Raw genomic sequence first — 17,456 nt, 5'->3', positions numbered from 1 at the left:
AGCGGAACAGTTATAAGATATATAGTGTATGCACCAGAAGTTTATTATGTTTTAAATAAAATAACACTTGCCTGCTGACTCCTGTCTCTGCTGTTGTTGTTTGGTGAGATGCAGGTAGGGATGTCTACAAATTACAACACCGAAAAGAGATGCAACAAAAATATTTTTTAATTTAACTTTTTTTTTAAAGTAAGTGCTGTAGTATAACTAGCAGGAGACAAGTAATAATTGAGTAAAATAATTAATAAATATTTTTGTTGTATCTCTTTTTGGTGTAGTACTTTGTAGACGGCCCTAAGCACTCGTCTAACGGCAGGTAGCAGCAGCAGCAGCAGCAGCAGCAGCAGAGAGCTGAAGAGAGCAGGCAAGTGTTCATAAACTTCTGGTGTACTTACAAACTTTCCAATCCATCGTTTTATGAGAGCATAACCTATTTGTACTACTTGTAGACGTTTGGTATCATTTCTGGCATTATTAGTGGGGTAACTTACAAGATACAAACGTGGGTCCATTAGCCCCTGCGCTAAGCTATTCAGCTGATAACGCTACTCTACGCTAACTCTCCCTATGTTCGACCCAGGTGAAAAAAGCTTATATATATATATATTTTAGGGATGCACCAAAATGAAAATTCTTGGTCAAAACCGAAAACCGACAAAGAGGAAACCAAGACCGAAAACCGAAACACCGAAAGAAATTATGCCAATTATTAGTACCATTGCATTTATGGCTATGACTGTGTACTAACTTTACTAAAATCCAGGCATTGCAATTGTATAAATTAATATTAAAGTTTAATCAAAAAAATATCTAGCAGAAATATGGCTACAATCTGATAGTCACATACATTATATGGTATCCTAAGAACAGAATAGCTTACCTATTGTTATTATTATTATTATTATTATTATTTGAGGCACTTTCTTACAGGATTTCACTGAACATATCAGACAACGAGGGTGCATGCCCCTCATCTGGTGCAGAGAGACGAGTCTTTTTTTCTGCGCTCTGATCTCCTCCTGCGCTGGGCGCTGCTCTGTGCGCGCTCCGTCTCCGTCTCCACGCGGGTTCTCCGTCTCCATCGCGGCCTGGATCATTTCTCGTGCGCCCTGCTTTATTTCCGCATCAAAGTAATGGTCTTTATAACGCGGATCAAATACAGTCGCGATGAAATGCAGAGGATCTGAATAGATCTCACTGAAACGTGTGCTGACAGACTCTGAGAGCACTTTTCATTGTTTTCACTCCGTGGTCCGTCTCAACCTCTTTGCTTAGGAGACGCTTTGCAGGTGGAACGGATCGGGTACTGACACACGTGCAGGTCGCGGTTTCTGTTTGCGTCATCACAACATTTTCGGCCGTATTGTTTCGGTGATAAAAGTATTTCGGCGATAAATTTTTTCCGGTGTCCGAATATTCTGCACCGAATATATAAAACCCTTTAGAAACTTCTATAAATACCACCGATGGGGAAATCTAAACATTTAGGAAAAAACATTTCCACATTTTTAAGATGATATAAGCTCTTACGCCCACATAGTTTATTATTTTTAATTAGTCCTTTCTATTTAGTCCGTTGGTGCCAGCTTTTAATGATACTGATGTTATGGGTCAGCAACCATTTGTGCAGTTTTACAACAACTGGAGCCACTACCGTCAAAAACTTAAACTTGTACAGGCTTTTAAGTTACATCCAAGATTGACAATAAATGAGGATCCCTACTAATTTTGTATGTCCAAATTGTCACAAATGATAAAACAAAAAACAGAAAAGACTAAGTTGCTTACATGCAGCAGCAACCGCTTTATTATTAGATTAAGACAGGCATTTTTATTTATTTTTTCTTCGGCCAAACTACAGGTTAATTGTACAGATAAACACATAGAGTACATTGTTGAAATGATTATAGCAATGTGCCGGCATCTAACAAGTGCTGCTGCAAAGCATTAGTCTCTCTAGTTGCTAGCAGAGTTTTTACCTTGTCCACGTCACCATGGGTTCAGGATAGCCATCAACAGCACAAGTCAACATGGCAGCCTGGCCGACATCTGCTGTGGCATTCACCTCGGACTGCCATACCCTGATGGTCGGGAGCACTGAGAGAGAGAGACAGACAGACAGACAGACAGACAGACAGACAGACAGACAGACAGACAGACAGACAGACAGACAGACAGACAGACAGATAGATAGATAAGATAGATCAGACAGACAGATATTTAGATAGATAGATAGATAGATAGATAGATAGATAGATAGATAGATAGATAGATAGATAGATAGATAGATAGATAGACAGACAGACAGACAGACAGACAGAGAAAAAGAAATAATGAAAAAGATAGAAAGAAAAAGAAATTGGTAGATGCATGCACAGGCAGATAGTCACATATATAGCAGGGGTGGGGAAAACAGAGACAGAAGCTGTGACAAATTCAGAGCACTTATTTTGGGCACACTCATTTGCTAGTCTCAGAAGTTGCAGGAAAAAAAAGACTTCATTAGCATGGAACATCTTTGATACACGGTTGCTCTGGGCAACGGTTTTCCACATTGATGCTGAGCCTGGTAGCCTCTGAGGATATACAGCTTATTTAAGCACCATGGGACACCTGCCACACAAATACACGCGCACAGGAACAAAGGAAAGGAAGGGAAGGATGGGAGGAAACAGTGCGAGGGATGCTAACCGTTCACAACGACCTTGATGACCCGCAGATCAATCTCGCCGCGGGCCATGAGGCGACCCTCGCAGGTATAGGAGCCCTCGTCGGTCTTCTTTATGCCACGGATTTGAAGGTGATTGTTGCTCAGTACCTTAAAGCGAACTGAAATGAAACAAAGCAAAAAAATCATTGTCAGGTGTGTTTTATTGTTTGGAAAGTTTACATTAGGCGCAAGTCAGTATTTGATGATTAACAGCTGCTGTTGTGCTACCAAGAGGGTTCAATCATAAATGTAATGAAACTCTAGCCCCGCATCGCCACACTAATTCCTATTCAAATGCGTATCAGTCTAAAAGCTTGCAATTTCCAAGGGACGTTTTCAAAAAGGCACAGACCATAATGCCTGGACGTACAACTACTTCGAGCAGGGGTGTCAAACTCAACTTCATTAAGGGCCACACTGAAAAATGAGAATCACAATAAGGGCCATACATGTATAGTTTACTGACATGCTTTTATTTAACTGAAAATGTCAATTATCTTTGGGTGTTTGATTGCATTTCTCATATAGATTTCTCACGTACGGTTTGGTCGACATAAAGCCCTAAAAAAGTAAGCAAAAAAAGTTTCTTGGCCATCATAGAATTTAGCAAAACATGAAAAACAAAGATTACATTTTTAAAAGCAGGCTACCACACAGCTGAACCTGTTTCACAGCCTGAATATGTAAACTCTCTGGTTGTGGGGGAATTTCTGAGGCTCAAAGTCAGCAAATCTTCCAAAATCTTCTTTAAGTGTCACATAATTACAGTGTGACTGACTTTTTTGGTGTTGTGCACAGCTAGGCGGGCCAATATTAGTTGATTTAAATATATATGATATGATATGACCTAAATTGATATGTGGGCCGGATCAAAATTTGCAAGGGGCCGGATTTGGCCCCCGGGCCTTGAGTTTGACACATGTGACTTAGAGCAACAAAACAACGTAGCGCTGAGCGACACACGGAAGTTGGGGCGGTGCTTGGTCTGTTATGAAGCAGGAAGAATTTGTTTTTTAAATTACAGGCTGGCTAATAAAACTCCATATATAGAGACAATTGTGGTCTGAACCATGGCAACGATTCACTTTGATATATCTGGCTGACAACATTTTAACACTGAGCTCGTATCTCTGCATTATTATTACACATTTGATGTTGAATTTATGCATTTTCATTATGCTCCATTAGTCTCAGAAATATGCAATATTTTTGTCTGTCTGGGACACTGCTACTTAAAAAACAACTTTATTTTGGACACAGACTTCATGTTATTTCCACTATGTCACATTCATATCTGTGCCCAACACTCCTTCAACCAGCCCCAGGAAAGGAGAAATATGGCTCTCAAGAGCTCGCTCACTTCGAGATGAAATGTGAGCCGAACAAATTTAATCATGTAGTAATTCAAAATACTATCCCAACCCACACATGAGCTTGTCTTATTATTTTCCAGTGAGGCATACCAACAATACCAAAACATTATGATATTGCCCAGTGTCAGAGGAGAATAACAGAGAATCAGTTGTATTTTCAAATTCAAAACCAAATTAATTTTTCTTATCAAGGCGCAGGATAAACCCTGGGGGAGAATGGCAACAATGGCAGGGCATGAACAATTCCAAGCCTCTGACGCTGGTACATCTGCATACCCATTACAGCTTGCTGCGCCTGTGGTTGTGGTTGTATTTTGAGCGTGTAGTCTTGCAGTATGTGCTGTAGTAGTCTATGGCAATTACAGTCCCAATCATTTACTCACATTTTCAGTTTTAGGTTGGACTTTTGTTTTGAAATATGCTTCATGTTGGCTGTCTAAAATATAAATATAATAATATTTAATATGAGAATATAATATAAATATGAGTTTATTAAATCTGAACTCTAATACACAAATGAAGTCACTGAGGTAAATCTTGTTTTGGCCATTTTACATTGTTAATATGTTAATGGTTACATATCCAACTGTATGACTACCAAATGATTTACAGAAAGCAACACAAGGACCAGAAAATATTTAGTAATGACCCATTTTGGATCATTTTGATTCTTTCTAATATGATGGGACTTCAAAAGACATTTTATGCAAACAAAATATCAAACAATATATAAAACTATTCATTAGTTTATGTAGGGCTGCAGCTCTCGATTATTTTAGTAATCGAGTATTCTACCGATCATTCCATCGATTAATCGAGTAATCGAATTAGAAATACTTTTGTTTTATTGAATAGCAATAATATACAATAGTTTGGTTGAATTTTCGGAAAGTTTTTAATTACGTTTGAACTGATTCCAAATTTTGGACACTTTCTGTCGTTTTCTCCAGCCTGTCTCTTCTCTTAGCCCCTCACTATTTACGCTCTTTCTTCATTTTGTAATCAGACTTCATGGCATGTGTCGCCAGCAGCGTCAGCCCGGTGTGCGACAGTAATAATCCTCCGTGCGGAAACACCGTGAGCGATACAACGTTGGTAACGTTGATTAAACGAAGCTTCGAGGCAAATCATTTTTGCATCGAGGATTTTCAGTAATCGAATTATTCGAGTTACTCGAGGAATCGTTTCAGCCCTAAGTTTATGTGTGTCAAGGAGTTAGATTTAAAGAAAACACCAACATCTCAGGAATATTAAGAATGTCCCGAGTTTAAACAGATGATATCATTTAAACACCAAATCAAATGAAATAGAAACATGATGCCCATGCTGTTCAGAGCGCTCTTACCATCTTTTTCCAACTGTATTTTTGCTCCTTTATATTTCCAGAAGACAGTGGGTGGAGGCGAACTGATGACGTCACAAACAATGTTGGCATTGTCTCCTTCGGTAAACTCTTGGGGTGAGGGTGCGTTTGTAAAGGTGATTTTTTCTGGAATATAACAAACATACATCCTTTTTATTCATTGATTACTACTTATTTAAGTACAAAGAAACTCCATTTTCTTTACTTGGTTTGACTGCTGCTTTTACAGGTAGACAAATTTGTTAAGCATATTTAAAAAATAAAAAACAACAAAAACTATTCCACAGGCAACAGGATATCTTCAAAATAAAACTAGCATTTATTTTAAAATTCCCTGCAATTTTCCTGTAGAAAAAGAAATGTCAAACTAGAGGAGTGCTTGGCAATTTTACCAAGCACCATATTTTCTACGTACAAAAAATATCAAATTCTGAACCATTTAACAACCAAACAACTTCACTGTAGCAACTGCGAGGAGACTTTTCCCCACCTTCTAACTTGCTTTATCAGACAGTGATTTGCAAGCCTATTATCACTAACAACAAGCTCCCCTGACCTCTGTTGTGTAAATTGTCTGTAAGCACTCAAAAACTGCATTACATCTGCAAACTGCTGTCATACCTTCCTTTACTATAGGTGGCAGAAGTTGGCATGTGTGAACGTGAATGTGTGAGTTTGTGAGTTGAGAACCAGGCAGTCCAATGAAGTGCTTTGCCTTCACATCTAAAATAGTTCAAATGTCCTTCTTGAAACCAGTTTTTCCAATTTTCGAAACATTTACTGAGCCAAGACAAATGCAAATTGCAAACAGAAAAAAATATCTGCAATCTTATTTTGGGATAGACTGTATGTATTGATGTTAATATGCAGTATCCACATGGGTGACCACTTCTACTAATAACCTAAAATAGGAACTAAAAGAGAAGAAAAAGGATTTCATCTCTGAAAGACATTTGCTGATGCTTGGCATTCATGGAAAATAAAGCCATTACTCACAAGAACTGCACAACAGACAGGATCATTAAGCAGCCCTCTAATGGTCTTCCGACCGTTTATTGAACTGATGAAAAATCTATCCTCACTTGAAAAGAAAAAGAGTAATGTGTTGCCCTTGAGCAGTCAATAAAATACTATGAGTTCAATAAACAGGATTTCTTTCTTTTTCTGTGCTCATGCCACTCAATAATTTGGAGAGTGTATGGGGTGAGGGCAAATACTTACGGAAGATTTTCACTTTGACGGTTGACTCCGCTTGCTGGTCTCCATTGCTAGCGACACACTTGTATGTCCCTGCATTTTCAGTCCCAGCTTTATACAGTGTGAGGGTGGAAGATGAATCATCGTTACGGGTTACTGTTATGTCTGGTCTGTTCGGTTCTATCCTGTCCCCACTCGGTCCAAACCAGTCTATGTGCCTGGCAGCGGCATCGGCTGAGGGCGCAGTGAAGAGCAGCGTGTTAGAAAACAGTTATCCTGTGCCAACAGACTGAATATTGGAGGTTGGTTATGCTCCTGCGCCGACTGAAGCCTGTGGTTTGTGCATTTTAGCTCCTTGTAAACAACCAAAATGTCAAAAGTCATAAGAAAAAACATCATCCAATAATAAACAGTGTTTCCTCTATGTCGATTTGACCGTGGCGGCCCCCCGCGGCAACATTTCTGCCCCCCCCACGGTATCAGAAATAGGGCTGCATTGTCAGAGTGCAAGTCCGAGAACGTTTGTATTTTAGGTGCATTATTTACATGCTGATGTAGTGACACTGCATTAAGATAATGTAATTAATAGTGGGTTTATTGTTATTTGCTACAGAATGCTTAGCCTATATGTCAAGATCAAAGTTGGCCTATACAGTAACTCAAAAAATACAGTTCAATCACAACAGAAAATATGCCTCATTGTGTGTGTGAATAGAGGTGAATAAATAGATTTGTGTTGTCAGTTCTGTTTCATTGTTGTTGTTCGGACCTGCCCCCACTGCTAAAAAAAATCCTAAAGGAAACACTGAATAAACACAAACATGTTATGCAATTTTATTTGCCTTTAACAGATGGTGAAGGCAACAGGAAACCCTAACCCTAACCCTAAGGGGGTATCATGTAACAAAGGTCAATCATTGATTCATTTGATAACTAATACTGAAATATTTCAGCCATATGGATACATGTCCGCATCCTTGGACACCTAAATAATCACTAAATGTTTTTAAAAGATGGCTTTGTAAAGCAATGTGGTTTTACAATTAAATCCTGCTAGAGTATGAGTGCTTGGTAATGTGAAATACTTAGTACTGAAGTAGTATTTGTACTATTGTATTATCAATGATATTATTATCTATGTCAAAAATAATTAAAAGCATCAATTTAGTTTTTTCCAATTACAATTTCATTGATATATGAACAAATTATTATTTTGTTATTTTCATGAGAATATAAACACAAACCCAGACCTTTGTCTGTTGACATTTTCTATCTTTTCAACTTCTCTTCTTTCCACTTACTTTAGGCCAAATCTTTAGAGAAAGAATGCAAAAATGGAGGTAAAAGTGTGAAAGGAAACAAACTGAGGGTGTTCACAGTCAAGACAGTTTGGTAAACTTACCTTCACACATGAAGAATTTGGACTCTCCAAGACTAATCTCACCGTGACTTGGTGTGATCTCTACTTCCAGTGAAACTGCAACAGAAACAACACATACAATACAAAATCAGAAACTTATCTAGCAACATCAGTCATGAAAATCTAGACATATTAATGATTGCAATCTAAATGCAGGCAGGAAATTAATTTTTCAACGTTTTATATTTGAACTTATATTTTCTTTGCCAGTTACTGGGAAGAGTATTGAGTTCCCTCATGTTCCATCCTCACAGTCACAAGCAGATTTGAATGTGATTATTTAACACCAACTAGAGGTTGCTGTGATACAAATTTTCACTACTACTACTACTACTACTACTACTACTACTACTACTACTACTAGATTATGTTAACAGTTGGTACACATACTGAATGTAAAATTTTAAAAACACACAATCAAAGATAACACAAGTTCAAATTAAAATAAAGAATGGAGGTGTGACTCTTATTTCCTGAAGCTGGCCCAAATCACGGCAGCTATTATTTTTCTTGCCTGTAAGTGGTGACACCCATATCTTTGCTAAAAGATTTTACAGCGATAGATAAGGCAGTAGGTACAGGAAACCTGTGGAAAGTAAAGCTGGGAAATATATATCGATATTATATTGATATCGTGATATGAGACTAGATATCATCTTAGATTTTGGATATCGTAATATGGCATAAGTGGTGTCTTTTCCTGGTTTTAAAGGCTGCATTAAAGTAAAGTGATGTCATTTTCTGAACTTACCAGACTGTAACTGTTATTATTATGTCATTATATCCACATTACTGATGATTATTTATCAAAAATCTCATTGTGTAAATATTTTGTGAAAGCACCAATAGTCAACCCTACAATATCGCTGCGGTATCGATATCGAGGTATTTGGTCAAAAATATTGTTTGATTTTCTCCATATCGCCCAGCCCTAGTTGAAAGCGACGCACATGCATCAAGAAATTGACTATTCCAGTTTTGGCTCCGTAAGTCCTGTAACCAAAAAAAACCCCCAGACATTTCCTGTTCCTTTTTTTTGGCCTGCAGTCTTCCTGTCCTTTCAAGAAGAATAACATCCAGCCAGCACTGCAATTATTCAGTTAATACTCAGCAGTTGGTAAGAACCAATGCTGTGCTGCCAATGTACCTTGAGAGAAATCACATTTAAGATGCTTCAAAATAATCTTTGAGATCATGCTGTCCGTCTAACAAGATAAATGCAGCATGTCTCTAAGTGAAAGCCTGCACTTAATCAAAGACCGGATGTTACTTGACACGGGCAGAAGTATAGTCTGAAACATTTCTGTGCTTAATTAGAACAAAGCTTCACTTGTTTGGTGCAGAATCTCCCTCGGGGGCAGTCAAGGGTTCCTGTGGTGTGACTAATGGGCCCAAAACACATAAAAATTAATATGCCAGAGTGACCACTGTTAGGTATAACTGGCAAGAAGTCATCATTTTCCAGAGCCCAAGTTAACGAATATAAATTGCTTGTATTTTTTTTCAACTAATGGTTAGCCATCATATAAAGCCGGGGACACACGGGGCCGATTATCGGCCGTTGGACAGTCTGGCGAGGTCAGTGACTCGAATCTGTTCGGTGTGTCCCGTGCCGTCGTCAGACTGGGGGGCTGTCGGCTTTCATTTTGGCCGACCTGACATGTTCAGTCGGCGGCAGGGCAGTCGGGACTCACCCGAAATAACGAGCGGAATGAGGTGACTACAGTCTCTCAAAATCTGACGAAAATCTTTTAAACTGACCTTTGTTGAGCTGAAATGAAGACAGATTCAGCAACTGCATGGCCTATTTCTCGCTTAAAATGTTTTCAGAAACATGTTTCAGTGAACTATTTTAGTACAATATGAGATCATATTCTGAACGGCCACCATGACAGTCTGGCTTTGAATTTCCAGAGAAAACAAACCCATGTGACGCGTTCATCCAATCAGCTGCCGGTTGTCATTTCTTGGGCAACAATACAGAGTAGCACCGCCTGCTGCTATGAAGATGTATTACGTTTCTCATGTCGGTGTCGCCTCAGTGTGTCCCGAGGCAGTTTTTTGGACCTCGGGGACGCGACTGATCATTTCCACTGGCTTTTCTGCCAAGGGTCGGCCGTCTGGTTGGTGTGTAACCACTTTAAGACCAAAAAAACCCAGCAATCATTCACAATTGAGAAGCTGGAACCATTGACCTTTGGGGACTTTTGCCTAAAAATGACTTTAGCATTTGATTATTGATCATTTTTCTCTGGATTGCCTAATCTATAAATGTTTTAAGCCATCAACATCCCAGAACATCACACAAGATTGTAATTAGCGATACTGAAAAGCCTAAAGCTAAACATATATTTTTAATGTAATTTTTTGCTCATGTCACTGACAAAGATCCATGGGAACACACTGTGTAGGATAGGGTTCTTGCTACCTTCCAAATAGACTACATGGATGCACTGTATGTGGCAAATGTTGTTTTATGTGAATGAAAAATTTAATAAAAAGATACACAAAAAAAAAGATCCATGGGAACAAGGTATGCATCCAATACACACACCCTGAAAAAAGTAGGGATGCACCGAATATTCGGCCACCGAAAATTTTCGGCCGAAAATGGCCCAAAAGGGCATTTTCGGTTTTCGGCCGAAATACCTTTATCACCGAAACAATACGGCCGAAAATGTTGTGATGACGCCAAACAAAAAAACGACCGCACGCGTGTCAGTACCCGATCCGTTCCACCTGCAAAGTGTCTCCTCAGCAAAGAGGTTGAGACGGACCGCGGAGTGAAAACAATGAAAAGTGCTCTTAGAGTCTGTCAGCACACGTTTCAGTGAGATCTGTTCGGATCCTCTGCACTTCATCGCGACTGTACTTGATCCGCGTTATAAAGACCATTACTTACTTGATGCGGAAATAAAGCAGGGCGCCGAAATGATCCAGGCCCGCCATGGATGCGGAGAACCCGCGATGGAGACGGAGCGCCGCGAGGGGCGCAGCGCGCAGCGGAGATCAGAGGCGCAAAAAAAGACTCTCTCTGCACCAGATGAGGGGCATGCACCCTCGTTGTCTGATATGTTCAGTGAAATCCTGCAAGAAAGTGCCTCAATTAATAATAATAATAATAATAATAATAATAATAATAATAATAACAATAGGTAAGCTATTCTGTTCTTAGGCTACTGTATACTGTATGTGACTATCAGATTGTAGCCATATTTCTGCTAGATATTTTTTTAATTAAACTTTAATATTAATTTATACAATTGCAATGCCTTGATTTTAGTAAAGTTAGTACACAGTCATAGCCATAAATGCAATGGTACTAATAATTGGCTTAATTTCTTTCGGTGTTTCGGTTTCGGTTTTCGGTCTTGGTTTCCTCTTTTTTCGGTTTTCGGTTTCGGCCAAGAATTTTCATTTCGGTGCATCACTAGAAAAAGGTTTACAAAAATTGGAATGCACCAAATGTGTACTAGACTGTCCAAAGAGCGATATTAAGTGGGCGTGTGGAGCATGATCCCTCATCCCATCAGAGCAGCGGTGGAAGGTAACAAACTGAATGCAGGCTATGAAAATTCCTGTTGTTGGTATCCTCTGCTGTCAGAATATCCTCATTTTTAAGTCTACTTAAAACAAAGCTCTATTATTGATAGCATGCATGGCAGTGATTCAGCTGTTTGAAGGTTTATATTCATGAGCCAAATAGTTTAATTTTGACAGCAGGATTTGATGTTCAAAGTGAAGGAACATGAAAACCAGGCATCAAAAACCCCACTCATTTTATTTGAATATGAACTGCTAACTAAAACAATGTTATGCTAATTTTATGGATAAGGATTTTATTTTAATTGGACTGAAGAAATAAGTAGGGCTGGTATTCATTTAGTCAAAACAGGAACCTCATTTGCAGAGGAGGCATGATGATGATTATTCAAGTCAAGTCAAGTGAAGTTTTCTGTTAAGCCCATTATCACATTTAATGTCTGAAAGTGCTTTACATCAAAAAACACTTCCTAACCCAGCCTAAGCTATCAAAGCAGGTGTGGGGTAAAAACCTTAAAAACATCAGCAGTTACCTACATTCAACAAATGGCTGAAAACAAGAACGTAAAGAGGTAACAGAAACAGTTAGACCATGATTCTACAGTATTAGGGCTGCACGATTTCAAGAAAAAGTCATACTGCGATTTACAATACTGTGATTATGATTGCGAAAATAAGTTACAAAAATTTTGAAATGTGTCTTTTTAACTTGAACATACAACGTTAAACGAGCATAAGAAGAAATACATGAACAAAAATGTGCAATACTTTTTTAAATAACTTCATATTTTAGAAAATAACAAAAATACAAATTCTTTTAAAACGAATACATTTTGTATGCCGTTATAAACAATGACATTCAAGACGGGTGTAATATAATAACTAGTGATCAAGTAACGTACGCGACACACACGCTACCGCCTGAACAGACTGACTGGTCACTGGTCATCTTTTGTGGACGTTGTTACGAGGGGCGCGCTTAATTCATCCACGGGGGAGTGTAATTCAGAGGGCAGATTCAACGTAGATTCAACGCAGAAGAAGCATAAAGCAGCATTAGTGAGAGTGAGAACAGCAGGCGAGTGAGCGACGTCAGTGCCCGAGGGGTGAAGCGAGGAGAGCGACCGCCGGGGAGCGGTGCCGGACTGTCAGTCTATATCGACGACGTTTCATTTACGGGATTGTTTTTCGGTGCTGCCGGAGGTTCTGCCGGATGTCCCTCATTTCCGGCTGGATGTTCCTCATCGGCCGGATGTCCCTCACCTTCCGCTTTCTTTGTGTCGACGTTCTAAACGCCGATCGTTTCGGGAAACATCCTCTGAGCAAGAACAGACAATCAAATTATATTTATCTTTTTTTTTTTTTTGAGCGAAATTCTCATCACACACTCAACAGCCATTTCATTTCCAGAGCTCGCCTCCCTACGTGTACATGTTCCACCAAAACAAGTTCCTTCCCGAGGCTATTTTGCAGAGACACCGTTGCTCCGTCCGGTGCTTAGTGCCGCCAAAGACGATTGTGATTGGTTTAAAGAAATGCCAATAAACCAGAGCACGTTTTTCTCCTTTCCGGGAACGCTGTGTGGACTAGCCAGACCCTCCTACACAGCGCTGTGGAGAAAGGTCTGGCAATGCGAGACTAGACTTAGCCTAGAGGCTGTGTGAGGGGGAAAAAACAGCAAAAAAAACACGCGGTGGCATCATCTGTTGTTAATACTGTCGGTAAAGTGAAGGGTGTTACAATGTGGAGGCGTGGTGCGACCCAGTGTCACTCACACAGTGCACCTTTTTGTTTACTTAAATCACACAATTTTTGACATTGCGATTATACGCCCTATACAGAAGTAATACAACAGCTTCATTCAACATTAATGGGATAACTCAAGAGCTCCAATGAAGTAAAAGGGTTTAATGAAATAAGCTGCATTATTGTAGATTCACGAAACAGAACCAGTTAATATATTTCAGTTCCACGGGCCAGGTAGGAGGAGTGGCAATTAGGAAGAAGGGTAGGAAATGGGGGCAGGTAATGAATGAGTGTCTAGTAGTGTTAAGCCTATAGACTGAAATAGTCTTTTGCCAAAAATGCAGCGGTTGCAGAATCGTGCAGAAATACACTAAATACTTACCACAGCACGGTCTTTGAGGAGCAAATTAAATACAAAAATGATGTTAAATATTACTATGCATGTATTTTACGCTCAGTTGCCAATTTATTAGGGAGGCTACAACTAACAAAAGCTAATGCAGTCTTAATACAGCAGCCCTGCAATAAATCTGACCTACCAACCCATTTATATCAATGAAGGTAGACTAAATATTACAAACGCCTCTCAGCATAATTCAACTGCACCTCAAACTACAGCCTCCAAAAATGACCATAAAGGTGAATCAGCACTTTTATAAAACAGTTTTAACAAAACTAAACATCATGAAATTCATGAAGGTAGAATTTATTGCAGGACTGTTGCATAAGTCCAAGCTGGGTGCACAGGTACTAACCTTGCAACTGAGTCTTTAGTATTTTCCCTACATAATTGGCTTAATAAGGGAGGAACAGGTACTAGAAATTGATAACTGTTAAATTGCTAACATGAGAAAAAACTAAGTGTTAAGACATCACAAATGTTCATCTGACTGGATCAGCTGTATGCATTAAACTGGTCTCATGAAGTCAGAAAGCAACGCAGCAAGCCAGATTGTGAAACCTGTCAGTATACTTCACAGCACCGCGTTTCCAATATTAAAACCAACAATGCAAAACCGTTCTCATATCCTGCAAGCAAGCTGACATTCAAAAAGGATGAAGGTCCCAGAGGGAATTTCCATCAAACGATTCCCCACCCTCTTCACTGTCTCTCACTAGACGTTTTTCTCCTTATTCTGTAGAATATTATTTCACACCTGAACAGTCTGGGAGGTTTCTAAACTAAACTGTTCTGTAGCCCAAGCGATAATTTGTCCTCTCGGATCGAAGGCAGGGCCGTGGCTCTTCTTCACAGATAGTTATGAAGATAATTGCTCTGCAAAAACCAACAGCTCACTTTTCATGTAAGCTACAAGCTACTTTAGCTCAAGTCCAGTTAACAGGGCAGAAACGCTTTCAAAGCAGTGGCGGCCAAATTACAAGAAGCAACTGTGTGTCCCAAAAATGTAATCTGCATGTGTATCCCAAGTGATTAATCGATTTAAAACTTAAGTAGGGCTGCGATTGAATGGAGATTTTTACATCATAGAAGTTAAAGGAGCATTTCATCCAGATTAAAGAAGAGTACATGGTGAGTACAAGTGCAGAATCATCTATACACTACGTTTTGTTATTTTAAAGAGAAATGCATTTTTTGCCTGTTCTCTTGTTGCCTAAAGATTGATGATTCAATATCAAGGGCAGGGCTCATGTTACCAAAAATCTGCCAAGTGTGACTTAACATTTTCATTGGCAGCACTGCTGCTGCCTGACATTTAGCAGGTCTGTCTCTGCGAGTGTGGCGTTATGTTTTTCCCCCACCCGCATTTGTGTACTGTACTCCTCCTTGAGCGACATCACAACATACCTGTAATTCAAGATGAAGAGAACTATTGATTGTTTTTCCGTCAAGAAAAATGCTGCAGTGCCTGTTACACCTGTCCCCAGTAAAATGCCTAATCCGGACCAAACATCTTCGGCGGAGAGGGCCTCATCTGACTCCATGCCATGTCATAGGAATTTCAATGATTAATCGTAAATCAGTTAATCACCGTTAATAATTAAACCGATCAAAAGTATATTAACCGATAATGCAGGAGACAAGGGACGAAACTGTCAGAAAATGTGTAGATATGCTGTAGTATGCATTTGGGCCACTAGGTGGAGCCTCTTACTTTTTTACTGAGATTGAGTTACAGGTGTGTTTAGTGACCGCCCGAAAAGAGGGCCTGAAACAGTAAAGGTGTAACACTCTTCTCATCGATGACATGAGGTGCAGCGCTAAACCGTCTCGCGGTCGGTGCTTGCGCATGGAGCAGACAACTACCTAGGATCAGGATCGTTAAATATTGCCCTTTTGTCGAGACGTCGTCGCGTCTGCTGCATTTATAAAGCGTGCGCCTCTCACTCTACGCTGGTTGCTATTTGATCGTATCATCAAAAACGTAATTGTTTATTAAAAGTTATTCAGACTTTTCACGGCTCAACACCGAAAGTGCTTTTTTTGGTGCTATTTTCAGCCAAATAATTTCGGTTGCTGAACATTCTGTGAACGTTCCGCCTTTCCCTAATCGAGAGCCTATAATACAATAAATGAAACCAGGATTGTCGAGATAGAATGCAAATGAGAATTTCAGAGATATGTACAAAAGACCAAGAGGAATTTTCCACCAACAAACTGACGTCAGGAGACTGACCACAAGCGTTAAAAGTCGAGGTGTGGCTCTACCTCGGAGTAGCTCTAGATTCCATTTCACACCAACAATTTCCTGCTCAAGACTGAAGAGGAAAGGCATTCTGACAAAAACCAAGGAGGATAATTAGATTTAAGAATCTCTGCCTTCGAGACATTGCCATTTATGGATGCACAAGATGGTTGAAACCCCAAACATCAGCTGCCAACAAATGGATGAAGAATGCCGGTATGTCCCACAATCTGAGCAGTCAAATTGAGCCTTAATTACACAATGGCACAATGTGTTCAACTTGACAGATAAGCAGATGATGATGGTCTCCCTAAATTTGACCACAATACCAAACAAATATTTCCTGGCATGTAAACAGGAAAGCACAAGGCAAATGTGAATGCAAAACAGAAATTGTGGCACTCACATAAGCCGTTCATTTGTGATGTAACGGTTACTATAGCTGTGGGCAATGTCATGTTTGGATGCAGGCTGATCGTGAATATAGGAGACAGCTTGCATTGTCAATAATCCATGTCTCTGTACATCATCAACAAAACATAAGTGTTAGTCTTAAAGCAATCTCATTAAATATATACCACCATGGAGTAAAAATACTACTGTATACTATGTATATGTATATGTATATGTGTATAGTGGTGGCATATTCTCAGTGACAGAGTTCTTTTCTCTGCTACTTCTTAATGCAGGTCACAGCATGATGCAGCAAAATGCTAAATATTTGGTGCCATTTATTTGAGTGTAACTGCAGTTTTGGACCAGAAATGACTGCATCCTTCGCAAATTCAAACTATTTCTATTTTAGGATCAGCATCTTCATGATTACTTCAGTACAGCCATGAGGCGTTGTACTAGGCCTACTTAATACCACGGCATTCACATGTGCCTGCACATGTATGGGTGCGTTTGTGTCTGTCTGTGTAGTGATGGTGGTGGAAAGGGGGGGGGTTTATTTCTTGAATGAAAATGATGTACATTGATGTCCTTGGCCTGCAGTAATCAGTGGTTGCAGTTGGAGATCCTTAAATAGCTTATGTAGCCCAAATCTTAAATTTAAGTTCCCTACGGGACTACACTGACTTTAACACGGTTTTGTTGGAAGTGACTGATAAGATATGAAGAGCAAGCACACCATATAGATGAGAATTTATACAGAGCTTGGCCTCTTTCCTCAGGCCTCTGTGGTTATCTTAGACAACACCTCGGGTGCTATTGCGTGTTGTAGTAAGCCTCGACCCAAGCTGTGACTCGCTTCACTTGCCGTGTGGGATTATGCTCATTATCTATTCTGCCAGCGTAAAACACGCCACACACACACACACACACACACACACACACACACACACACACACACCAAAGTGACAGTCACAGTTTTAAACCTTAGCTTAACTATCTGTAATCTAAAATAAACAAAATAATCTGATCTGTCCTTCAAATAAACTGTAGGCTAGCCACCTAT

At 39.6% G+C, this 17,456-nt stretch overlaps 1 protein-coding gene across 14 annotated transcripts in view; it reads right to left on the bottom strand.

Annotated features, from left to right (window-relative positions):
* Positions 1–17,456, bottom strand: part of ncam1b (neural cell adhesion molecule 1b) — an 82,301-nt gene that overhangs the window by 38,599 nt on the left and 26,246 nt on the right. For all 14 annotated transcript variants that reach the window (XM_039823324.1, XM_039823337.1, XM_039823341.1 and 11 more), the window contains exons 2-6: positions 8,046–8,120; positions 6,668–6,877; positions 5,429–5,572; positions 2,692–2,829; positions 1,980–2,097 (exon numbers count right to left, since the gene is read on the bottom strand). In XM_039823324.1, the coding sequence (XP_039679258.1) occupies positions 1,980–2,097; positions 2,692–2,829; positions 5,429–5,572; positions 6,668–6,877; positions 8,046–8,120 (685 nt within the window). The remainder of the gene's footprint in view (positions 1–1,979; positions 2,098–2,691; positions 2,830–5,428; positions 5,573–6,667; positions 6,878–8,045; positions 8,121–17,456) is intronic.

This window comes from Perca fluviatilis, chromosome 2 (assembly GCF_010015445.1).
Source record: "Perca fluviatilis chromosome 2, GENO_Pfluv_1.0, whole genome shotgun sequence".
NCBI classification, from domain to species: Eukaryota; Metazoa; Chordata; class Actinopteri; order Perciformes; family Percidae; genus Perca; species Perca fluviatilis.
Note: the sequence above shows the minus strand (reverse complement) of the source record. Positions and strands in the feature narration are given on the sequence as shown.